Source organism: Dermacentor variabilis, chromosome 5 (assembly GCF_050947875.1).
Source record: "Dermacentor variabilis isolate Ectoservices chromosome 5, ASM5094787v1, whole genome shotgun sequence".
Classification (NCBI taxonomy): Eukaryota; Metazoa; Arthropoda; class Arachnida; order Ixodida; family Ixodidae; genus Dermacentor; species Dermacentor variabilis.
Genome location: NC_134572.1, coordinates 66611648 through 66637503, shown reverse-complemented (window position 1 = coordinate 66637503; position 25856 = coordinate 66611648). Strand labels below are relative to the sequence as shown.

The window sequence follows — 25856 nt, the reverse complement described above, 5'->3', positions numbered from 1 at the left end:
TAGAAAGGAACACGAAACTTCTAAACCCAACGCAGATGCAAGTTCAAGCCGAAAAGGCCGAAAACAACGAAAAACATGTGGAAATGGATGTGCGCTAGTGCCCCCTGCCACTAGCTCTGGCAGGAGTGCCTGTGTTTCAATCGCAGATTTTATTTTGTTGCTCTCCAGTGCAGTGGAGTGCTCCAGCGCAGATTTCATCAGCCACTCCAAACCTTCCACTGGAATTCACTACAGTCAAACCTCGATATATTTGACAGGCGGTGAGCTTTCCAGCAACACCCTTGCTGATAGTGGTGGCGCCATGGGCGTTCCCAACTGCTGCGCACTATAGCTGCACACATCTACTGCGTCGAGTGCGTCATTTGAACGTAGCTGTGTACGGACGCAGTGACTTGGCTAGTTCAACAACTTCAATGATGCATTTCATTTACCACACTGACTCTTCCTCGGTGCCACACTCTGCACCTGCCACGCCTCGCGAGGGCCGGTGGTTTGCATACACGAAGACGCGCGACAGCGCACGCTCGCTGGGCTCACTCATAGCCGCCTCGGCAGATGCCACTTAATACTTTGTTACTGACAGTGTTTCAAAAAGCTTGAACTGATGTACGTGAAGATCGCAGCAGAAGTAACTGCCAAACGTAGACGCTGCTGAGGTTGATCCCGCAAGTGTTGATGTTGGCCCGCTCCAGACTCCAACTGGGACTGCAGCTGCTTTGGCCCTTCTACGCCACTACTGCGGTGCAATAGAGGGCACCGGCCTATCGCTTGTGGATTGTTTAGACTGAGTTGAGGATTCCATGTTTAAGCATGCATCTGCAAAGAAGCAGCAGGCTACACTGCTGCAACCATCATCATCATCAGCCTGGTTACGCCCACTGCAGGGCAAAGGCCTCTCCCATACTTCTCCAACTACCCCGGTCATGTACTAATTGTGGCCATGTTGTCCCTGCAAACTTCTTAATGTCATCCACCCACTTAACTTTCTGCCGCCCACTGCTATGCTTCCCTTTTCTTGGAACCCAGCCCGTAACCCCTAATGACCATCGGTTATCTTCCCTCCTCATTACATGTCCTGCACATGTTCCCACCATCCTTCAACAAATCTGCTGTTACCTGATCCTCCCCAGCTGCCTTCCCCCTTTGCATAGCTCCTAAGGCTTTCTTTACTTCTTCTGGCGTTACCTGTGGGATTTCGAATTCCTCTAGGCTATTCTCTCTCCCACTATCGTCGTGGGTGCCACTGGTACTGTATAAATCTCTATAGAACTCCTCAGCCACTTGAACTATCTCATCCATATTAGTAACGATATTGCCGGCTTTGTCTCCTAACGCACACATCTGATTCTTGCCTATTCCTAGTTTCTTCTTCACTGCTTTTAGGCTTCCTCCATTCCTGATAGCATGTTCAATTCTATCCATACTATAGTTGCTTATGTCAGCTGTCTTACGCTTGTTGATTAACTTAGAAAGTTCTGCCAGTTCTATTTTAGCTGTAGGGTTAGAGGCTTTCATACATTGGCGTTTCTTGATCAGATCTTTCGTCTCCTGCGATAGCTTACTGGTATCCTGTCTAACGGAGTTACCCCCGACTCCTATTGCCCACTCCTTAATGATGCCCATAAGATTGTCGTTCACTGCTTCAACACTAAGGTCCTCTTCCTGAGTTAAAGCCGAATACCTGTTCTATAGCTTGATCCGGAATTCCTCTAGTTTCTCTACTACTAATTCTCTACCGCTAACTCATTGACTGGCTTCTCATGTAGCAGTTTCTTCCGTTCCCTCCTCAAGTCTAGGCTAATTCGAGTTCTTACCATACTATGGTAACTGCAGCGCACCTTGCCGAGCACGTCCACATTTTGTATGATGCCAGGGTTAGCGCAGAGTATGAAGTCTATGTCATTTCTAGTCTCGCCATTTGGGCTCCTCCACGTCCACTTTCGGCTAACCCGCTTGTGGAAGAAAGTATTCATTATCCGCATATTATTCTGTTCTGCAAATTCTACTAATAACTCTCCCCAGCTATTCCTAGAGCCTATGCCATTCCCCCACTGACTTGTCTCCAGCCTGCTTCTTGTCTACCTTGGCATTGAAGTCGCCCATCAGTATAGTGTATTTTGTTTTGACTTGACCCATCGCCGATTCCCCGTCTTCATAAAAGTTTTCGACTTCCTGGTCATGCAGTACTTTCAGCCAAATAAATAAATACTTTGTGTGAAGCTTCAACTGAGTATTTACTGCACCACGATTGGGGTGTGATCGGGGATCGTTGTTCGGAGCGCAAGTTCGGTTGCATGTGCATGATTGACCTAGACCTCGCCGACTTCATGCGGTTGACGAAGTCGGCGCAGCCTACGCTAATTGCGTGTGGAGCAATCGACCATGCGCTCCAAACAATCCCCAAACGCACCCTTGGTTCATTGATTGATTTGCAGAAGTTTCTGATGCATTTTTTATATGATTTTATGTGTCGAATTCTGGCTATATCGAACTAGTTCGCGATCACGGTGCTGTTCAATATATTGAGGTTCGACTGTAATACCAACCTGTTGCAACCACAAAAACACACATCAAGTGTCTGTTGGCTACGCACGCCACTATCACACCATGGATGCGAAGGTTGTGGGATCGTTCCCCATATGCGGCAAGTTGTTTTTTCATCCACTTACATTTCCATTAATTTATCGTTTCTCTATTTCATTTATTAAGCACAAGTAATTTCCCTTATTTTGCCCTTGGTGTCAGCGTTTGTTGGCTTCTTATGATATGACTAATAAAAATCGGGCCCCTCGGTTAACGCCCTTCTCTCTTGTTCACGGCAGTGTACAGTCGAACTCGGCTATATCGAACTCGCAAAAGAACACCTATCAGTTCGATATAGAGCATAATTCGATATAAGCCTGCTGAATAATTGGACGCCATAAAACCACATACCATTTATAAAATCACTTTATTGATGAAACTAGCTTAGTTTCACATGAAATAGTCCTGCATTTCTTTCTGCTTGGGCAATTTCGCTGCCTGTGACGCACGCACTTCTCTACATTGTCTAAGCAGCTGAGGCCGCAACCTTCCGCATTCGCGCAGAAGCACCGGGCTAGTGTGGGTGCACCCATCACTTCGGAGGATGTAGGCAAAGGACCGTCGTTGCTTTCCTCATTGTGCCAACTTTCACTTGTGCTTGGGACGATGTCGACAGTGTAGTTTTCGGGCTCTCCCGTGGTCGCGACACCATCATTTGCACTCACAAACTCGTCCACTGTTGATTCGTCAACAGCTTCCGGAAATTCTGACAGCTTGCTCCAAGTTTCGGCAACACCGGCAATGGCTGCATCGCATTCATCAGACTTTACAGTCATCACCGAGCACGCAGAAGCCGGCATGGCTGAAGCAATTTCGGATGAACCACTTGTACATGGCCGTGCATACGCGTCGGGCGCCATGGGCACCGAGGCGAGCGTTTGGCCGCTTTAGCCCTAATTTCCCCCTTATTCTTCAAGATTGTCCTGAGAGAGTTCCTCGGAATCATTCACACTGCGAGGACACATCCGACTTCTCACCGCGTTCGACCCGCTTTATGATTTCGAGCTTCATGACGAAAGGCAAATTCTGCCGCTTCAGCACGGCAACACTGCGGGAAATGGCCCACGAGGCACACACACAATGGACCAGAAAAGCACCGAAACAACTCGCACTTTCGCCATTTTGCACGATGAGGGCACAAGAGCCCCCGATTGGCTGTCTGAGCAAGCGGTGCGGGCGGGCTAGGATCATTTTTTGCAAGGGGGTGTCGACGGCTCGTCCGAAGCAGCGCGGTCACGGTAGGGAGAGCGGTTGGATGGAGCCGCGCCGTCCGGTTTCCCCACAACCGTGAGGGAAAGCCAACTTCTGGGGGCACTTTTCTGCTGCTCGACATTCGATATATCGGGAGTCGCTGCTATTTTTGTTCGATGTAAGCGTAATTTTTGCTATATATACTCATTGTTACTATACCGTGCCCAGAAATTGTTCGATATATAGAACAATTCAACGTAAACGGGTTCGATATAGTCGGGTTCGACAGTAGTCATTTTCGCCAACAGTACAAGCCCAATTTGCTTGCAGTATGGCATGGAAAATTTACACGTAGATGTTAAGATGAAACTATACACAAGAGAAAAGCACCAGAACATGCAGTAAGCACTCTTTTTTCACTTAGACGATGATCGGTGCTGCTGTTAGTTGGGCCAAAGATGCAGTGCACCCAAGTTTACTTGCAATTTAGGAAAATGGTCTAGTATAACGGGTATGCACACATATGCTGCAATGCTTCATTATATAGCACTAAGCAACCAGCAAGGTCAGCACAATTGCAAATTTCGGCGAAAGATTAGGTAACCATACATCGTATACTCTCACCTCTGGGCTTCCGTCGGGTTCTGAATGATTGACTTCTCTCCGTCTATCCTGTACTGCTTCAACTGGTGTGACAGCATCCCTGCACATCAGTTTACACTGTCAGGCAACTACCACATGCAGTCACATAAACAAAAAAGCGATGCCATGACAAGGTTTGCATAAAAATATCCAAGTCAAAATTGAAAGGTTTTGAGGACCCTGATAGTGAGACTTAAGAACTGTAAGAGATTGTAGTTGCACTCCTTAACCTTTTAACTGCTATTCCTTCTCCACAGGGACATTTCCGTTTACAAATTTAGTCGTTCATCGTCTACCTCAGCTATTAGCTCCACTGTCCGTGCAAAAGCTATCTGCCTATTCTTAAATGCTTGGAGTGATGTACTAGATAATATTGAGCTTTGTCACTGTAGCTAACAATAAGTAAATGTGTTGTCAATGAAACAAATGAAAACAATGAAATAAGATACACACACATGGAAATAACACATGCACTGAAAGTCTGCCACAACCTAGGTTGTGTAGTATTGTCGTACATTGTGCAAGTCATATGACTGAATTTCAAGTAGAATTTTACAAACCTTTTAATTAAAAAGCCCTTGATCTGTTTTCTCCCCTTCCCCATATACAGGGTTTATTGAAGGTTTTTAAGGCAATGTACAAAAACCCGCCGTGGTTGCTCAGTGGCTATGGTGTTAGGCTGCTGAGCACGAGGTTGTGGGATCGAATCCCGGCCATGGTGGCCGCATGCGAAAACACCCGTGTACTTAGATTTAGGTGCACATTAAAGAATCCCAGATGGTCGAAATTTTCAGAGTCCTCCACTACAGCATGCCTCATAATCAGAAAGTGGTTTTGGCACGAAACCCCCCCCCCCCTTTTTAATGTACAAAACCTACATGGGCATGCCAACATGTGCAGTAAACCCCTTTTACTGTCATCATTGCTTACCTTCAACAGGCTTGCACTTGTAGGATTCTGCCACCTTCTGAATCACGTCTGTCACAGCGTTGTTCTAAAATTATAACAATGAAAAGAACGTTCAGTTGTTGAAAAATGCTGCCAAAGGCTCACAAGCTTGGCACATGTAACGAAGTTCTCACTTCTAAGAACAAACACGTGAAAAGTAGAAATGGGTTGTTTTCATTTTATAACCATTTTATTGCTACATTTCATATCTAGGCCTCAATGGAATGGTGCGGGCATGTTCCATCGAAACAAAAGAGGGCAAAGTACTTAAGAGGCCCGCTCTAGTTCTGCATCAACCGGAGATGCCTATTGTTTCCCCGGTGGCACAGAATGTAGAAAAAGATGAAGTTATATAAACGCCGCTGCCAGCCAGTGCAGAAAAAGGAAGCAGACGTTGCAACGTGTAGATGCTATGCCATGGCTCCTGCCCGAGTTCTTACCATTTGCTGTCTAAACATCAGTAACTAACCAGCACACAAAATTATTAGTGCTTGGTTAAGTGGCACCTGAGGCCTGAAAATTTCACACAGCATCACACAATGCTGTGACACCTATTTGGGCAGATACTGCAACAATTCAGTAAAAATGAAGTCACATCCCATTTTGGAAAAGGAATGAAAGCAGCAGCGGAATGTTGTAATTTGATTTGTTGTCCAATTTGCATGATTGTGTAAGCTATGTGTGTTGTTACATGCTGCATCATTATCACAGTACGGTTGACTCCCAATAATTTGAAGCCACTTAATTGGAATTTTCGGTTAATTAGAAGTGAAGTCCTGGCCCCGCCAGTTTTGCATGCAATCCTACGGAAGAATCGCTCGATAATTCAAAGGCCTCATTAAGTAATATTGTTTAATTGGAAGTTAATTTTCAGCCGGGATCCTCGAGGTGACCGTCATTCTTTGGTAGAATGTGCAATTTTTCAAGTGCTGCAACAGCTCCGCGCTGGTGTCATCGCCACCGCAGCAGTCTGCAGTGCCGCTCTTCTTGGAGCGGCGCGATTATTCATTGCTATGGCTGCCGTGGCCTCTGCGATCAGCTCCGGCGGGAGGCGAAGCGGCTGCCGCGCGTGGCCGGAGCTGATCACGGATGCCACGTGGGTGCCCTAGGTGCACGCAGCGCTGCATACTGGCAATGGCGAGATTGGGCTTGCAGCGTGCGCAGCAGAAGGCCCGGAGCAACAAACTTCCTCTCAGCGGAGACATCGTTACGATAAAAGTCCGAAAGCTTGCAGCAATGTTGGGGATCAATGACTTCGTTTCATCAGATGGATGGCTGACGCGCTTTAAAGATCGCTATGGCCTGGCTTTTAAGAGCGTGTGTGGTGAAAAAGCTTCCGTTAACCAGGAAACATGCACCACGTGGAAGGAGGGAAAGCTGCGTGAATAACCGGTCGTGAGCACAGACCGGAAGACATCTTCAATGCAGATCAGACTGCACTCTTCTACCAGAGAAGACCCTGACATTCAAGGACGACAACTGTGCTGGGGGCAAACGCAGCAAGGAGAGGGTGTCGGTGCTGATTGCAGGCAAACATGACTGGCACGGAACGATGTTGCTTACTTGTGATCGGGAAAGCCGCCAAGCGAAGATGTTTGAAAGGCGTAAAGACACTGCCTGTGGACTATGAGTCGAACAAGAAAGCGTGGATGACGGCCGAAATCTTCAAGAGTTGGATAACGAAATTGGACCGCAAGTTTGCTTCTCCGAACCGCAAGGTGTTGTTCCTTGGGGATCACTGCAGTGCTCACGTGAATGTGATAGCCTTGGTGCAATACGCCTCACATTTTTGCCTGCAAACACAACAGCTGTTTTGCAGCCAATGGACCTAGGCATCATCAAGAATGTTAAGGTCCTGCATAGGCAACACCTCCTCGAGCACATGATTTTGTGTATGGATAACTGCGCAAAATATGAGGTGAGCCTGCTCAGTGCTATTCACAAGCGCAGTACTGCAACTGTCTGAAGTGATGTCCTAAGCTGAATTTTGAAACAGATTACTCCAATACTAAAACTGTCTAGTGCATGGAAATTTTGGTAATAGTACCTGTAGTTTTTTAATTAGTGATTGCAATCACAAAAACATGCATTCTGCAATAGTGAGTCAGAAATTTTGGAATGTAGCCCAAGCCATTCTTTATTCACATATTTTTCTTTATTTATACAGACGTTTAGCTTGTCCAGTATTCAGGCAAACGCCAGCTGACTGGGCATAGGAGTGTAGACGTAAACATGAGCCGCCTGCATGGCGCAGCCACCTGGTGGCACAGAGCTCAGACGAAAACAGCCAATACTGCAGTAACCAAACGTATTCTCCTCTGCTGTGGGTGTAAATTTCTAACAGCAACACGATTACGCCACTGCCGAAAATTTACACCAGCAGCGAAGTAGAATACACTTAGTTACTGCAATATTGGCTGTTTTTTTTTTCTGAGTTTTGCACCATTAAGTGGATGCACCATGCAGGCCGCTCACGTCTATGCCTCTGCCCCTGCGCCCCAACGCCCAGCCCACCTGCGTTTACCAGAATAACGGACAAACTAAAAGTCTCTAATGTCTCGACAGTGTGAGTGAAGTGCCTGGAAATGAACATCACCAACAGATTATACGGAGAACCCAAAGTTATGAACTACTCTGGTTCATTATTGAGATAGCAAGTATTCTGTATGTGCGACTGAAAGCGTGTGAGGTGAGCAGATGATGGTGGCTCAATCTTGCGTGCACAAGGGAGGAAAGTTGGGAGGGAGCACACTGTCTTTCGTCACGTGCAATGCACCCGGAGGACGGGGGACAGAGCGGGGTGCATTTTACTCTGGTGGCTGCTGCGTATGACACGACTAGTGTGGCCGTGCTAGCCCTATCTTGAAGGTGATCTGCTGTGAAGACAGAGGCAAATACCAAGTGCTGATAGCTTTGTGTACGCTGTGTTTTCGCCACTTCGTTCGCGTTGAAGCAGGAAAATAAATTCGCTCGCTGGTGCTACCACGCTTCCCTCACTTCAGCATTTTGACAGCGAGTGCGTGCGTGACACTGCGCTTGTTAATTTAGATAGTAAGCTAATGATTACAATTTTACATGACCAATAACGTAAAATGATTATGATCTGTATTTATTACAATTCCGCCATTAGCCCTTTGTGATAGGTCAAAATGGCTCGGGCTTCACCCATGTGGGCATAAACACAGATTGGAATAGTTTTCCATTATACTGGCCCTGGGGACAGATACGCCCACTCTGCAGTGTGTGCCTCGCTAATATCTAGTTTGTTTGCAGCACCCTCAGCCTATGTTGCTTTTTTGCCTCGGTTATAGCAAGCACCGCACCGCTCAGCTCGTTCAAACGTATTCTAACACACTATAGATACAGCCACCCTGGCCATGCGCGCGCCAGCCACTTGCCGGAAGTGCCAAAAAGTTGTGTTAGAAGTGTGAAAATTACGAGCAACTGTGCAGGAGGCGGCGTCACGTGGTGCGAGGAATGTGAACAGCTGCACTCTTTTTTGGACAACGAATCTGCTCACCGTTCTTGGCCAGTGCCGAAGCCATGTCCTACCTGCCAAATTATGAACTTTAAAATTCGTAAGGTCCTGTGGACACGACACCAAGAGGGGACTAACCTAACATCCATTTATTGAATCATAATGAAGCTTATGCTTAAATAATAGAAAGACATAAGAAGAAATGGCAAAGCTATTCAGCCAAAGAGAAATGGACAGTGGTGTAGAGCCCACATACCTCACTACCAGGCTTGACAAGTCGTAGAGCAGCCTCGGCTGCATAGTAGGCAGCCTTGATGACGTCAGCCTTCCTGCCTTTCACCTTGTTATCCTGTTAAAATGAATGCACAGGTCACACAGTTGGGCAAACAAGACACAAGATTTGTAGTTTTTACCGAAACGAGAAAGTCACTGCAGCTAAAATCTTTAAATAAAAATAAACTTCAGAAGCAACAAGCAATAACAGCAAAGCAAAGAACTGCTAAAAGACTACAGAAGAATAAGGGAATCCGAGGAACTCAATTTTTTTCTAGTTGCAACTAGTTTAATCATAGTTGGCCAGAGCTCGGAAAAAGTACATGCTAAGTGGAAGTACTGTTTAACCAAAATAGCATGAGATCATCCATGTACAGTGCTCACGGAATGAAACGTGTCAATTTAGGGCTAAGTAATGCGCATACTTTCGCTTCAAGCGGCTGCAGTTCGTGTCACATCGACGTAATTCTGGCGCGTACACACACATCGGAGCCCTCGTCACCTTTGGTGACCAAATTCCTAACGACATGACATTGTGCTCTCGCGTACTTTGCACATATGTAGGGTTGTACAAAATGCTCCGTGTCCTATTTCAATCCGTGAGCACTGTACCTGTCGAAAACGGAACTCAGAGAGAGTGCGATGAAAGGGGAAACAAACATGCAGTATTTATTCATTTCGCGTGACAAAAGTGTTATTTTGGTTTGATGCCGCGGTGGCCCAGCACGACGACGAAAGCGGCCTCAAACTTACTGAAGCTGCGTGCCAGCTTTTCAAGTCAGCTCCCTCTTCTTGGCAAACACTCGCATGGCAGATTCCTCGTTGCCGTTACGTATTCTCCGTGTACGTGCGCAGTAGTGCTGCAGAAGTCCCGGGGGCGCCTTTTTCATTGCCGGGTGCCGGAGTTTGGATACTTTTCTTTTGGAATAGAGTTAGGTTATCGCGCCCCTGTTCTCGTCGCGATGATTGCATTCATGAGGCTGACGTAACGCACAGCTTATGTCACTGTCGGGCCTGAGTCGCCCATGCTGTTGTTTTCCATGTCGTCCTCATCACTGTCGCTAGTCGACACTTCGGCAACAACACAGGCAACGATGGTGAAAAGTCGAACCTCATAGCCGACATGTCTTCGCGGTCGCAGCAGCGCTGCCAAGCAACTTCTTCGCATTCCAAATGCCAATAGTCAATAGCAGATCGTTGTTGCGTGCCAGTGCCGACTTCTTCGTGTCCCGTCCGATAGCACGGACGATGTCTACTTTTTCTTCTATGCTGAGCACCCGGCGTCTTTTTTATCCGAGCTTCAGAACAACGCGAGTCCTCGTTTGCACGACGCCATAACGCTCTTTGGCACGGCGTCGAAATGATGTTGATGTTGATGTGGCTTCACGCGCAAACGCCAGGGCACTTGGAGGCCGTTGTTCCAATCTCTGAGGCTTGTTCTGCCGGGCCGCCCGATGGAGACGGCGCACCGCATGTTTACGCGACGAAAAGCTGAAACGCGTTTTGATCGATACGTACGCAATAAGCTGGTACAGTTTATGCGGATACAAAACCCATTATGTTCAATGGCCGCTGAGTTAGGGATTTGACTTTACTACTTTTAATACGAAACTACTGTTTAAGTGGGTATGGTTTAACGAGGTTTTACTGTATATGAACTGACATAAAGCAAGAGAAAGCATGGGGGAAATGAATTATGTTTCACTGAAATAATAATAAGGTAATAAAGAAATAATAAGGTAAAGGGAAAATGAAAGACAACATGTCACAGGTAGAAGCCAAGTCCTCATCTCCAGCATTAAGCGTACAGTGCTTTACCGATTAAGGTACATTAGAGGCCATCCTCCAATCCATTTTTTTGGGTGTTTGTGTAGCACATGTACGAGAGAGAGAGAGAGAGAGCAAATGATAAAGGAAAGGTAGGGAGGTTAACCAGGACTGAGCCCGGTTGGCTACCCTACACTGGGGAAAAGGAAATGGAAAGATTAAAAGAAGAAGAGAAAGTCTAGTGGGTATATCGTTCGGTCACTCAGTCCGGATCACAGACGCTGACTCAATCCAGTAGCCTTCAAATATCGCAGCAGAGCTTTTGTGGCCTTTTGTAGCTGCAATATGCGAGGCCATGGTCCCAAGATCTTCTTCAAGGTGAACGTGTTCTATCTAGCTGATTGAGACCTGTGCAGAGGTCATGTCTTTCGTTTTGAAAAGATGGGCAGTAGCACAGTAGATGTTCTATAGTTTCCTCGGCACCACAAGCATTACAGTCGGCGCTATCAGTCATTCCAATCAAAAACATATATGCATTGTATATGTACAAGAATAGCCCTGGCAGTTTTGGTCAGTGCTGCACACGGCCAAGACAGCAGATGGCATACTTACAAGGCTTGCTCCCACGATGACTGTGTGTGCCACAACCGCTATAAAACCATCGATGTGCGCTCCTAGATCCCTGTAATCACACGAAACATGCAGGACAAGCCAAAATGAAAGAAGGCACAAAATTAATGGTAACAACGCAAAAGTTGCTCGTACAACAGAGGTAATAGGAAGCATGACAACTAAGTTTAAGTAAGGTTACTTATACACAATAACAAAACATCATAGAGGCAGATGTCATGGTGTGAACCATCCTCTCTTGTGAAGGAGTGCGTGTGCAACCTGTGGTGTTGACACGGTGTGACCACTGCCTTGGAGGAAATGCAAGAGCTAGCACCTATGATAATGCTGAGGTGCAGCTATGACTGTCAGCCCTTCATGGTCAGAAGTTTAACAAAAACGTGTAATCACTGAGTCACCATTACGAGTCCCAAAGCATCCACGTTCCCTCTGTGTATGTCTGCAGTTCAGCACACAATGTTGCACGCATTGTCATAGCACTAAAAGCTAACAGATATGTGCCAGACATCGCTAGTCCGGAGCCGAGCCCTCGACTACACCAGACAAGTGCTTTGCATCCTAAAGTAGGGCAATGGGTTGGCAATTCGCTCAACACTATCTTCAGTGGTGCGAGATGAGCGTTAGTGCAATCCAGGGTTTGACGGAATCCATACGGTCAGGAAGAAGCAGGATGAATAAAGGAGAGCACTGACCAAGAGCAACAAAAATTTAGTGAGAAGTTGTGACCAATGCTCCCACGTGACAGCCGAAGCGTTAGTGAGTCATGAAAAGTGAGTGGACGTGTATATGATCGTAAATCAGGGTGGTCTGCGACTATGTAGGCAAGCGAGTGTCGGAAAGGGACAGTGGATGCAAAACTGAGAGTGAGCGGGTCCTGGTAAGCGTGAATGAAAGTGAATATGAACACGAGTAGGAATGTGAGTACAGACAAGCATGAGTGCACGAGTACGAGGGAGTACAGAGCCTGCAAAAAATATTGCTGAGCTCGTATGAGTATCTGCTTACATTGCCGACGTATAGAGTGAGCTGTACGTAGCGATGCCATAGTGGTGAGCGCTGGATGCAATTTTAAGCAAAACCTAGGCTTCCTTTTTTTGGACGTACACTAAGTGCCCAAAAGGTTGTCTTTTTTGCATTTTGTTCAAATTCACTCTCTTTAAGACACATGGCACCGCTGCGCCACTGCAGTGGGCCAGACCAACACCATTTTAGCTTGAGTCTTCAGCTAATGCTTCCACAGCAGATGTGAAGATATGCCAGCATGTTGCTTGCAGGTAAACAACATACATATTAAGTAAGCGGAAATGCAAGCACCACACAACAGGCAGAAACCGAATAAATGCACTGCAAGCATGACGAGACCTCTGTAGTGGTTTCAGAGAGAGAGAATTTTAATACTTACAGCTTGACTACATCCCCGTCTTTCAGGATGTACTCGGTGTCAGACCTGAGTGGGGAGTAGTGGCAGATGCAGTTGTTTACCGAAACGCAGGTGGGAAAAGCAATGCCTGCAGACATGGGCAAATTTCAATCAGAAGATGTAATCTCAACACTAGCACACAGTAACCTTGAAAGCTACATAACATATGGTCAGGTTTCTTGAATATGGCATGTTAATCAGTTTAACTAAAGGCTACACTAGTGCAACGAAGTCCTTACGACAAACACTGAATTTGCATTTATTTAAACAAAAGTAAAAATTCCCTAGCCTTGTCATCCCGTGAGATCTCTTATGCAAGAAGGAAGTTCCCATGCATGAATGAAAGTTTCATATTACTGCTGCATAAAAATGAGTTGTCATCGTGGCCAATGCCTCTTTGCAGCACCAGCTAGGTAAGGTTTGTAAAACAATGCATACCTTTCTTCAGCTCTTTCTCCTTCTTAAACACTTTGCTCGTTTCTTCGTTCAACTGCTTGTCACCTTCTTCGCAAATGGCGAGTACAGATGTACCAGCTGTACACATGGTCAACAGATGTTTAAGAATTTCTGAAAAAAATTAAAAATAAAAGCAATGGTGGTTCGAATTCTGGAGACAACCGCGTACTGAACCAACTAGCTTTGGCAAAAAAATTGAAGCGTCGGCACGCGAGAACTGCCATATGGCCGGCGTTCCATCGAGAAAGTGCGAAACTTTTTCAACTACACCACAATTTAGAGGAGTTGCTAAGAGAGCATGTTAAGGCATAAAAAAGGCTAATGTAAGTGTGTTAACACTTCGACTTGTATTGTGAGCGCGGGCTATTTAACAGCCATACGGCATATTTCTCGGCCTTGCCGGCTGCGATGACCCAGAAACGAGACTTCGCAGTTCCTTAACGGTTATGGCCCATGACACACAACTACGAGCACGGAAGAGATCGCAGCTTACCAGAAGTTACAATATGATTAAACAATTCTGACCACTGCTACTCCAAGATAGAGCTCTCAGAAACCGAATTCCGAGGCAGAACGTCCACGTTCCTTTTTGGGAGCGAAACGCGCCGGCCAAGCGTCGAATCCACATCCCACAAAACATACAGGTTTATTAAATATAAAGATCTTAAGATACTGAAACAGGAACGTAGGTCTGGCAGCACAAACGCTAAGCTGATTTACAGAATGAGCAAACTATACAGGCGCGGCTCGCCTGGAGCAACAAAACACGTTGCCATGTCTCCACATGTGGCCGGGAGCCGTGGGCGGCGAGAGAAGACAAAAAGTTAGTGCAAACTTTTCAATGCTCCGCCAAACAAAATGCCCAAGAAAAGAAAAAATGAAACGTACTGTTGACCATTTCTCCAGCCATTTTGTACTTGGTGACAACCAAGTCTTGAGCGATCGTCGGCTCATCCTCTTTGTCCGCCATGTTTCTTGAACACGGATGGATCCCGTCATGCGCCGCGAGTTGAGATGGCGGGAAATGTCGTGGCCAGGAAAGCTAGCGGTTTCGGTCAAAGTTAGGCTAAAATTGTGCCAATAATTATTCGGTGGTGAGCTGTAGCAAGCAAAATACCTAATACTTCTATAAGCTGAGTGAATGTTATTTAAAAATAGACCTTACTATTAAAGCAACGTTCTTATAAAACTAATAACTCAACAACCTCCGGCTGCAGCCTTGGGGCCTTGACAGCTGCACACACACAAAAACCGACCTCCCCTTTTTCCTCCACCGAGCCGAGCCGCTTCCTGTCTGTTGTGTTTTGGTTCCTGTTTTTGCTTTTTAGCGCTTGGTTGGTTTCTCCGTCTGTGGCCTACGCGAGTACCGTAATCTCTTGCGCTCCTACTTTCACCAAGTAATTGTACGGTACGTAATATAGCTCATGTTATGAACTTCACGTGTGTATAACTTTTCTTTCTGTTAGTAGATGGCTTCACACAACAGAATGCGTGACATGTCTGCAGGAAACAGTATTCAGAGTACTGCTGGACCCAGCTCCGTGTTTCTTATAGTTTCGCGCCGTCTCCAGGCATTGATGCTATTTTTCTCCTATGGTTTGGCTTCTGCACCGTATTACCTAACTACTATCACGCAGATCGTAATCAAATTACTCTTGAAATGGACTTTGACCATCCTGTGCTGAAACTCGCGCCTCCGCTCGATCAGTCAATCGTTAAAATAGTGGCGGTATCGCGCGCTGCTTGATTTTATTAGTTAGAAGGCTTGGCTAACGTGTACTGATTTCTTGCAGGCATACTACCATGACGTCTGTGGAGCTAAGTCGCCAGTCGCAAAGGCATTTGGCGTTCGTCTCGCTCTCTTTGGGATTCTTAGTCATCTGGACAGCTGTCCTGGCTGGTGTGCTGATATCCAAGACACTCAAGGTATTGAGACGTTTTGGTGCACTATTAGTTTTGCTGCAGATGCAGTGCTGCTCTTGTATATGTCGTAGTGAAGTTGCCTCTTGCACAGTTACAAGCTTATCAGAAGCTCTTTCATTCATCCACACCCTGCTCTGTACAGGACGATACCAGTTCCAAGGCAGCATTACGGACGCTGAAGATGCACGAGGATATCGCCAAAGTTACCTTTGCTTTGGGTCACGAAATGGGTAAAAGAACATTCTTTTTTGACATCTGTACATCTATGTAGCCATGTATGGAGGGCATTTAACAACGTGTTCATTTGGCTTGGTTGGTACCTCTTGTAAGCAACAGCTTTAAACAGCGTGACAAAGGACACGGCAAAGAAAACACAGGACGTTGCTCTGCCGTGTGTTTCCTTAATTTGCTGTGTCCTGTATTGCACTGTTTAAAGCTGCTGTTTACAAGGACATTTGGTTCCAGATAAGGGTAACAGGGCCCTTATCAGTCATAAAGTTATATGCATACCGCACATGTTGTCAGCATTCAATAGTATGAGTTGCCAATTACTGGTTTACAAATTCAGTCTCTCCTGCATGCAGGACTTTCGGCTTACTTAATTTTTCTGCTTCTCGTTTCTCCAGTGTCAACAGTAGACTGGCTGCTCTCAGACAGTTCTCCAGGAGAGTCCAGTGCTGACCAGCGCGCCTTGGCCTTGACTTGGCGAGTCACCGACGATGTGCTTGCATCCACATCACCAGACGTTGGCACAACAGCCCGCTTGACTGTTTTTCGCCAGACTGTCAGACGTAACTTCACTTCTCCTCTGGACACCTCTTCATTTTACCTTTCCCTGTGCAACACCCTTCTGCACCGACACTTATTTCCTAACTCACCAGATGAACCGTCTGCAACCCTGGCGCATGCGCTCTTTGTTCGAGGTATGTCCATGAGGATGGGCCAGCTAGCCTTGGGCACCATTTATGTGCGCTCAGCAGCAGATGTAAATGTCACTGAGTATGCTGGCCTGGGTGCAGTAAGCCAGGAGTTGCTTGAAACTGCCTTTCACCTTGGGCCACGTGCTCGCGCACGCTGGGCGCAACTGCAGGAAAGGAGGCCCACAACTGCCTTGGATGACCTGGCTGAGGATATGGCAGCGGGCGGAACCCGGAAGGCCAAGCTCGCGCCGGTGTTCCTAGAAGAAGTGAAGCAGCAGCTTGCACTGCTGTTGATGGCCCGCGAAGTTTTAGGAAACAGCCTGCAGGCATGGGCCCAGCGAGGGGAACAAGGTGCTCGTGCAGCTCTGGCGTTCCACAGTTCCATAGCTGGAGTGGCATTAGTGGCAGTTCTGCTGTGCCTCATTGTTGTGGGCTGCTCACTCAGAGATTTAGGCGCACGTGAATGCAAATCTGACCTGGCTCCCATCATAGTTCCACCAGAAAAGTCGCACTGTTATATGTAGTGTTGGCTAAAAGGCTCGGCATAAGCATGCACGTAGCATTTCGACCGACATTTTTTTAGTTTGAGCTGCTTGGCAGAGATGAGAAACGCTCGCTAATTGCACAGCCTATTAAGGTAAAAGTGACATTAATTTAAATGGCAGCTAGGTTGGCGTGAAATGTAGATGTGACGACTGTTCGTAATGATATACTTTCTTGTGTTCATTTTCTCATAAAAGACAGGAACTCGGTCTGAGAAGCAAACAGTGGCAGCGATACCGTCCAAACCCTTTGAAGTGTGTGCAGATTTTCGTCTTATCATTTGGTTTTATGTAGGACTTACAGATGACTATAAATGAGAAGTAATTTGGGACAGTGTCGCATGGTGTTAAAGGCAGCAAACAGTGAGTGAAAATTTCCTGTTCATTCATTCTTGTGACAAAATATTCTTGATTGGCTCAATCTGAGACACTGGTTAACTTTACAGCTAGCACCTCGTGAGCTAATGTGAGCCAGTGAAAGTACTGAAAAGCAGATGTGGGAATGCTGTCAGCCCCAATAATAGACATCTGTGCACACCTGTATGGGGAGAAGCTTGAACAGAATGTTGCACACACCTTACAATAATGCGCTTTGGGCAAATTTAATGTTATGAATAAATAAAAGCAAGCTTTATTCTTTGTGTGGGAATTAAGTTAATGTAAGTTATTTCTAATTATTCTTGGTGTGTACCATATTCTTTGCCAAAACAAACACATCAATCTGTGCATACTTCTGAATCATAGTTTAGATACCGTAATCCAATATCACAAAGTAGGGCCGACAGATGGAGTAGCACACATAGTATAAAAGTTATAGACAGGGATAAGGTGCCTCAGAAAGGCTGGCCAATGTTTCTATAGGAGGACCTATCTTCATGAAAGGTGGCAAGGTGGCCTCATCATCTTCGGCAACTCTTACACATCTCTGAAGGCTCCCTAACCTCTTGCTCCCCCAACACCCTACCGTCCCATGTCCTCTTTCTCAAATTTTTTTTTCTGCCGCCTTCCCACTGTTTCGCTCCTGTCCTCTCATCTTAGAAACCACGCCTAGAGCCATCAAACGACATCGCTCATTTTCTTTTCAGTCTCTCCCTTTACAGCCAGCCGACAACGACTGAATGTGATGTCACCACACTAGCTCGTTAAACCTAACCTGCCGAGGATGACGAGGCCACCTTTGATGAAGATAGGTCCTCCTATCGAAACATCGGCCAGCCTTTCTGAGGCACCTTATCCCTATTTATAACCTTTATACCAAGTTTAGGTAGTGTGTATTTTGTGATGAAACCCCAGATTTGTTACTTTCAAAAGAATGTCGCATACCTGTATGCAACAGACAGCATAGTCACGTCTGTATTGGAAGCTGTGGTTCTTACTACATGTATAACCCTTTTCAAAGTGCAGCAGCCAAAATATTTTGAAAAATGGCGTATCATTTCATCAGTGGCAATTAATTTGAAATATATTCTAATTTCTTTCAATGTTGGCAACAACATTGAGAAATTAGGAGAAAAAATATTAGGGTTGGTGCTGGGGGCACTATAGATTTCAGAGCGACATTAAAGGCAAATATGCCTCCGGTGAAGTTAACATTGACTCACATTTTAAGAACAACTTCCTTTATTTGGTTTTCTGGTGAATTCATGTTAACCAGATGTAAGGGAAGGGTTGCGCATATACACTTGGACTTGCTTGCCCCTTTTTGACTTCATATACTGCATGTTACCAGTGTAAGCAGCACAATATATTTATTTACATTCCATTGTATACGCACCATGTGCAGCATGAAGAGTTTCTGGACTGGTTATTGTATTTGGCAGCCTCCACAAACTTAAGGCCACGAGCTGAATGCCTCTTTATATACAAGGGCTGCAGGGATAGCCTTTTGCACAATAACCGGGGCAGGTATAATGTAAGAATTCCTTTCATTTGATCCTGCTTTCTTCTGCTCATTTACCGCTCGTGATCGACTGATGCTGGTGATTCCATAGTTGGAGTGCTGCTCGGGCAAATGACAAAGCAGGAAAAGAAAATGCATTGGAATCTAATTGTTACATCATCCCTGCCTTGGTTTCTTCATTTATGTGCTACAACCCAATGACTGTCTACAAATGCTGTGTAGTATGAGCATGAATCTCTTTACACACATCGTCAGCATGTGAGTGACTTGTGTTTTGTATTTTGTATCATATCTGTAGTGTGTGCTCTTTATTTTCTCATGTGCTATTTATTGACCTTTTTACCTGTCATGCTGTTTAGGTGAAAGGTTGCTGCACTGTACTGAACTGTGATTGCAAAGAAGCATTCGGCAGTTCCCAACCGTCATATCAGCGTTGTTATACCAGTATACCTGTTACCTGCACCAACTATTTATTGCCACATCTGAGAGTGACTTCTATAATGTTGTGCACTGCCTAAAAGGTTGCAACAGCGTTCACTGCCCGTTCAAGTGCCTAGAAGTTCACCATAACGCATACTGACTTGCAAGTCACTTATGCACGAAGCAAGCAGTCCAAAAGCATAGTGTTATAGAGTCTGTGACCGCATATGCTCTAGTGTCTTGTAAGTTATTTTGGCAAAAGATGTGATCATGAGAAGTTATACTGCTATTTTTTAATGTTACCTCACATTGCATGTTTTATAGAAGGCCTATGAGTGCTCGCTTAATAGCAGGCCCTTTCATAAGGAAAATGTTTCCATTTTCCCACTTAACCTTTAGAAGGCCACGGTATGTTGTGTGGTGGGCCGAAAGGCAAAAAATAAATGGCATTTAAATTTATCTGTCCTGTGTCTCGTATTTGCATTCATTTTAGAAAGACTGATGCACTGTACTTCCTCGAACCTACTCGCCTGCCATAGCGGCTCGGTGGCCATGGCAGTTCGGGGAGTGTGAGGAACTGATGCCATGGGTTCGACTTGTAGCTGCCATGGCTACATTTGAATGGGGTGGAATAACATTTTGAAAATCGTGTTTTAAAGCGATGCCTTCGTTACCTCTTTCTCGGGGTTAGCAGTTTGTTGTTTCCTCACCGGATATAGAGTCAGACGCCTCTACAGCGAAATGATCTGTATAAAAAGGAACTTATGCCCCAGCCGAATTCATATCTTTCATATGTATGGTGAACACCTGTACAACGAATGTGCCTGTACAGCAAAGAAATTTAGGTGCAACGATGGCTTAATTGTTGCTTTACAACGAACACCACGTAACAGTGCTGCAACTGCGCTCCGCATATGTCACCAAGGTGTGCTCTGCGCTAGTGCCAAGAGCAGTGCTAGCGACCCACTTGAGTATGCTAATGTTAATAGTGCTACTCTAGGAATCGCTCAACTCGTAAGTTCCTTTTCGTAGTGCATCAGCAGATGTGACAGATGACAAATACATTACCGTTGATGACGGTGAGATCGTGTAATAGTGTAAAGGAGCGAAACAGACAAGAGGGCCAACTCTCCGAACGCCTGTTTACTTCTGCCTCTTCTTCTTTCTATGTGCCCGCAGTCCGAGCGCCCGAACCCAAGTGCGCCTCTTTGTCTTCATGAAATATATTACACTCGGCCACGGTGCGGCTTACCATGCTGTGACTTGACACACTGCTGAAAATGGTTCTGGTCGTTGTGAGGGGGGTGAGAACCATGGTCGACATGACTAGGAAATCATCATTGTTGAGCCATCCAGTTCCTGCGCTACCAGCTTTTCTCTATCAAATATACCTACTGACGACATCTTTAAAGCCAGCTATGGCAGAAACGATGCGAATGTCAACAAAGGCAACAGTGATAAAGACTGTGTGGCCAAATCAAGGATTTCGACAGCAAGGGAGGCGATAACGGAATTTGATGATCTGCAGTTTTACCTTGTGTAGCGCTTGCATTTCATTGCGGCGCATACCGTGAGCCTCCGTGCAATAAAGTTGGCTGCAGTTGCACATTATGTTGGTCATAGAATGCATGAAAAAAAAACTAGGGACTTATTCCGCCTATTCTCTCTCAAATTAATGTTAAAGTTTTCTTTTGTTGAATGTGCTTAGCCCACACTAGTCTGAGCAGCATGATGCACAATGTTTACAACGAAAGGACATGTATAATGAAGAACTTAGAGGTCCTGAGCACTTTGTTATAGAGGCATTCAACTGTACTTGTGAATATATATATATATGTATATATAGGGTGCTTTTTTTAGCTGCACCTAATTTTTCGATATCGCCTGTGGCAGGTAGCACAATTCTAACACTTGAACTAAATTACTAGACGATACGGGCATTACTTCATCAGGCAATAACGTAGAATTGACTAATGAACAGAATTTCACTAATTAATTTACAGCACATATTGCACTCTACTAATTGTAGCCATTGACCTAGCAAGGCATAACAACTTAATTTGAATTCTGAGGATGGCACCGGTTTTATGACATGCGCGGCCAAACTTCCCGTAAAAATGCACTGTGTTGTTCCACTTACTTTTTAGGAAACATGTTTTATTCATTGAAGCACAAAAGTGACTTGGAACGCCTATGTATTTTGTCGAGAAGAAAGGGGGTTAACCGAGGGGCCTGATTTTTATTAGTCATATCATATAAGAAGCCAACAAACACTGACACGAAGGACAATATAGGGGAGATCACTTGTGCTTAATAAATGAAATAAGGAAATGATAAATTAATAGAAATGAAAGTGGATGAAAAAACAACTTGCCGCAAGTGGGGAACGGTCACAAATGCAAAGGTCACAACCTTTGCATTTCGCATGTGATGCTCTATCAATTGAGCTACTGTGGCACCATTTCCCAGTCCATTTTCTTGGGTATTTATGTTTCCTAGTTGAACACTGGCGCGCCACCACTCACAGACTTTGGCGGCGGATGTGGAACATCCTTCCTGCCGCAGGCGTCATGAGAACGTGATCTTTTCGAAAGAAGGCAACCGGTCAATAAACCCACACATGCTATCTGAAAGCATCAATGTTGCCGGATTCGAGACCCTCGGTATATAATAAACGAGAATAAAGGGGGTTAACCGAGGGGCCCAACTTTTATTAGCCGTATCATAAGAAGCCAGCAAACACTGACACCGAGGACAATATAGGGGAGATCACTTGTGCTTAATAAATGAAATAAAGAAACAATAAATTAATGGAAATGAAAGTCGATGAAAAAACAACTTGCCGCAGGTGGGGAACGATCCCACAACGCAAAGGTTGTGCAATTATGTTAAATATTTAATTGAGCATTTTGATTTCTTGTAGAAGTAGTGTCCACCTTGCCAAGCAATTTAGCTCAAGAGTTAGAATTGCGCTGTCTGCCACAGGTAAAGGCAACTGGGGCCACCAGGTACGCATACTTTGCCAAGTAGACAACTCATTCCATTGGGTGTCCGCCTGGATAGACAACTTGCTGCTGTCTGGCCTAGCAGACAAGCTGGGTCATTGAGTAGGTGTCCATTCTTGGCCAATCCATCAGAATGTATGTGTCACTGTGGTGCAACTGGCACGAAGCCTTAAATGTGTTTAGATGTATGGTGGATCTTTCTGTCCGTACACTTCTAGTCAACATTCTTCTCTCGAAAAGCATTGCACATAGCCTTCATCCTCGTGACGCAGACAGCTAACAGTTACAGGCGACCATACTATGCCCATGTCATCTGCTACAGCTGCTACCTCACTAACTCTAACAAGCTTCACATCCTAGATTCCAGCATCGCATTATATTTGCGTCTTTTCTTTCTTATTATTAATTGGCTGAAATATGCCCATGCACTAAGATGTTGTGCACATTGGAAAACTTCAGGTGGCTGCAAATAATCTAGAGCCCCCGTCGCAGCATCCTCATGGCCATGTATTGGAATGCAATGCTCTGACATTCTTTAAAATTTCAATGATATCTGTCGTTCTTATCATTATTTCACATCACTAAATATTTTCTCTCTCTTTCTCATTGAAGTCTAAGCACTCCTTTTTTTTTCATGTCCATGATGGCCAAAATGGGGGAAGTTGCTTATATACAAAGCATATAAAACATGTTATATTACTATATGGTTACTATTTTCTATTAAAGAAAGCAATGTTAAAAATCTTCAATAATCTGTATTCATTGTCTAATATTTATAATAACAGACACATATAATTTGGGGCTGTAACTATGTCCTTGCTGAAAGCCAATTTGGTTTACATATTTCTTGCTCTAAAGTTGAACTGAAACATGATACGAAAAAAAGAAAGTCCCAATCTCTTCTATGATGTTCTCACATGCATTCATTTTGCTATGTCACTGAAAGTGCAAGGGCTCCAGTCTTCTGTTTTACTTCTGCACTTCATGTAGGGTTTTCATGTAACACGATTGCTTAAGAGTGTTTAATTTAACATGTTTAATAATAAACCTCTTGAAGGCTTAATTGCAGTGTGTGACATATATGCTAAAATGCCTGATTATTCAGTAATTGATATACCTTATAGACTCATATAAAGGCTGCACTTTTTTTTTTTCTCTCAATTTTGACAAGGTGTGCCCCTTACATGGGACCAAACCTTTTGTTCGAAATGGTGCCGGTATGGTGGCGACTACTGCACGCTCTGGATCCTTGAATGTACCATTGCATCAGAGGTCAACACGCAGCTCTTGCCATCTAGTAGGGGCACACGGAATTACGCAGCGTGTGAAAATTTTCTGAAGCGCTTGCATAAGGGCACTGAAAGCCATTGCTTCTTCAATGACATTTTTTTTCTTCATATTTTTGGCTGCCAAGATGGGGGTGCGGCCCTTACGGGAGTCTACAGTATATGGTAAAACATGAACATGCCAAATAAAAGTATTAGAATAGAGATTCTGCGTTCTGAATAGGGGGGTGGGGGGACCTTATACAGGTGTTGTTCACCTTGTTGATGAAAAGCAATGCACCTTTAAACATCAGAATCTGTATATCAATATTTTTATTGAGCAAGTGCATGTTTTGTGCCAATCCTATTCTTTCCTTACCAGATGAGCTTCTGTTGAACATTTGGATCTGTGCATTAAGCGTAACTGAGTGGCTTGGCTCACAAAAGCTTATTGTACTATATATAGTTATCATAATATACCATGAAATTAATTTAGAGCTAACTAATATGCCCACTTTCGCTTCTGCTGTCTCCAGTTTGCACGAAATTGGCATAATTTTTGGTTTTGCATTTCAACTAAAATCCATGCCTCTTTTAGTTGATTACATGTGGAGGCTTGAGGATGTACTCTCTCTTAAGTACATGTAACAGGTGTTATACTTTCGAGTTTCTGTATTGTATTTCATTCGATGAGGACAGTACACAAGTGACCATAGGTATGCGGGACAAGGGTTCTATAGAAAAAAAATCATAATTTCTTGGCAACCCAGACTGACAAACCGACAGCGGCAAATGCACTCTGGTGTTTACAATGCAAAGGCGGAACTGCAGTCTTCACTTTGATATTACATGCCAGTGCATAGAGAAGACGCATTATTCTGGGAAATTCTGAGGTTTCTTAAGAAACATGACGCCATTGCATAAATGTATACCTAAAAGGCCAGAGATATACTTTGGCCAACCTCGCCACTTTTTTGTTATATTAATCCTTCTTCTGGATTGTAATGTTTATGTGTTAAATTGTTGAAAGAGTTCCCACTATGTGCAAATGTGCAAGTTTGTGTGTATATATATATATATATGTATATATATATATATATACAGTATTTTTCTATATGGAACTACCTTTTTATATCTTCCAGTGTATCTGAAAATTTTTTGTGTGCTCAAGTTAGAAGTGCAAATCCACAGCTACATTCCTGAATAAATTTTGACCCGTAAAACAGCCTAAAGTAAAAGAAACCTTGTGTAGCATGAAACTCGTAGTTTCTATAAATTCTCATGAATGAAAACACACAAGCTGAGATAACTTTATTTAAGTTTCAAAAGTGCGGTACTTCATTTCTAATTATTATAGTATGCTTCTTTTAATATACATTCATATATTTTAGGTCATTGTCTTGAATTCTACACATTTTCTGAACAATACCTTCAACCTTTGTGAATTTCACGACCAATTTTCATCTTGCAATAAATAGTACGACACGTGACAGTATCCATCAACTTGACCTGATGCTTCACAAGTCATCCTTGTGCCACCGCAAATTGCTGCGAGTTTCTCACTGCTCAGGAGTAGAGCATTTTGACGATTTCTTTTACAGGCATTGTTAACTGACACTGGCCTGTTGCTGCTCATAGCAGCCATCCAGCATCACCCATTTGAATGCGTGTTCAAGTTACTCAAATTGTAAATATTTTCTACCGAGCTCAGCAGGCATGGCTTCAATGTTTCTATTGCAGGAAACAGTGCTTCAAGTCTTATGCACACAGCTCATTAATAGGAATGCTAATGTGAGTGCTCGTAATGCTCAAGCTAGCAGCATGAAAGTATTCATACTCTGTATGCTCAAAGGGCACAAATGGTACCCCTTCAGCGCCTTTATTCCCGTACTGCGACAGTTAATAAGCATTTTATAGTGTAGTGTCCTGGCCTCATGTCGAAACTTTAGCGTGGTGTAGCCACCTTTTACTTGTCCACATGGTAATTTTCATAGCCTTCGCATGTGTATGCTCATCTTTCAGCAAGTTTGAAAGGATGTGAAGTAAACATTTTAAGGGCGTTTGACATGCAACACTATGTTCATTTGTCCCTGGACAAGCACAGGTTGCGAACTGGTCATCTCCAAAGGAAGCACCGATTAGGTAGAGAAAGTTTATTGGTTTTTTTTTTTCAAACCTAACAATATATTTTGCCGTTACCTTGAATAAAAAACACAAAGTACAAACATGTTTTTTATCGAGTCATTGCTTGCACTGTGTCCTTCCTTAAAAGATTTGGTGGAATCATGTCCAATTTATAGTCTTACAAGAATTACTGTGTATGAAAAATTCTTTTGGTTCATAAAGGGTTTTCTCTCTAACATTAAAGTTTGCTGCTACTACTACAACTACTAATACTCTGCTGACACTGCCCTTGATACTACAAATATACTATGAGTTTGCACATATCTGTTAAAGGTTTTCGTCACTAAAAAGAAGACACATAAACAGGGA

The 25856-nt window shown here is 44.4% G+C and overlaps 2 protein-coding genes across 2 annotated transcripts in view; one reads left to right on the top strand and one right to left on the bottom strand.

The window, feature by feature from the left end:
* Positions 1 to 14414, bottom strand: part of LOC142582719 (proliferation-associated protein 2G4) — a 36160-nt gene extending 21746 nt beyond the window's left edge. Inside the window, exons 1-7 of the mRNA XM_075692685.1 lie at positions 14277 to 14414; positions 13371 to 13499; positions 12915 to 13020; positions 11495 to 11564; positions 9099 to 9191; positions 5347 to 5410; positions 4399 to 4477 (exon numbers count right to left, since the gene is read on the bottom strand). Coding sequence (XP_075548800.1) covers positions 4399 to 4477; positions 5347 to 5410; positions 9099 to 9191; positions 11495 to 11564; positions 12915 to 13020; positions 13371 to 13499; positions 14277 to 14358 — 623 coding nt within the window. The 5' untranslated portion in view covers positions 14359 to 14414. The remainder of the gene's footprint in view (positions 1 to 4398; positions 4478 to 5346; positions 5411 to 9098; positions 9192 to 11494; positions 11565 to 12914; positions 13021 to 13370; positions 13500 to 14276) is intronic.
* A 256-nt stretch (positions 14415 to 14670) lies between these two features.
* Positions 14671 to 19552, top strand: LOC142582718 (uncharacterized). The gene is made up of 4 exons (XM_075692684.1): positions 14671 to 14796; positions 15182 to 15314; positions 15454 to 15541; positions 15938 to 19552. Exons 2-4 carry the CDS (start codon positions 15192 to 15194, stop codon positions 16753 to 16755), a joined length of 1029 nt encoding a protein of 342 aa, XP_075548799.1. The 5' UTR covers positions 14671 to 14796; positions 15182 to 15191; the 3' UTR covers positions 16756 to 19552.
* The last annotated feature ends 6304 nt before the right edge of the window (positions 19553 to 25856 follow it).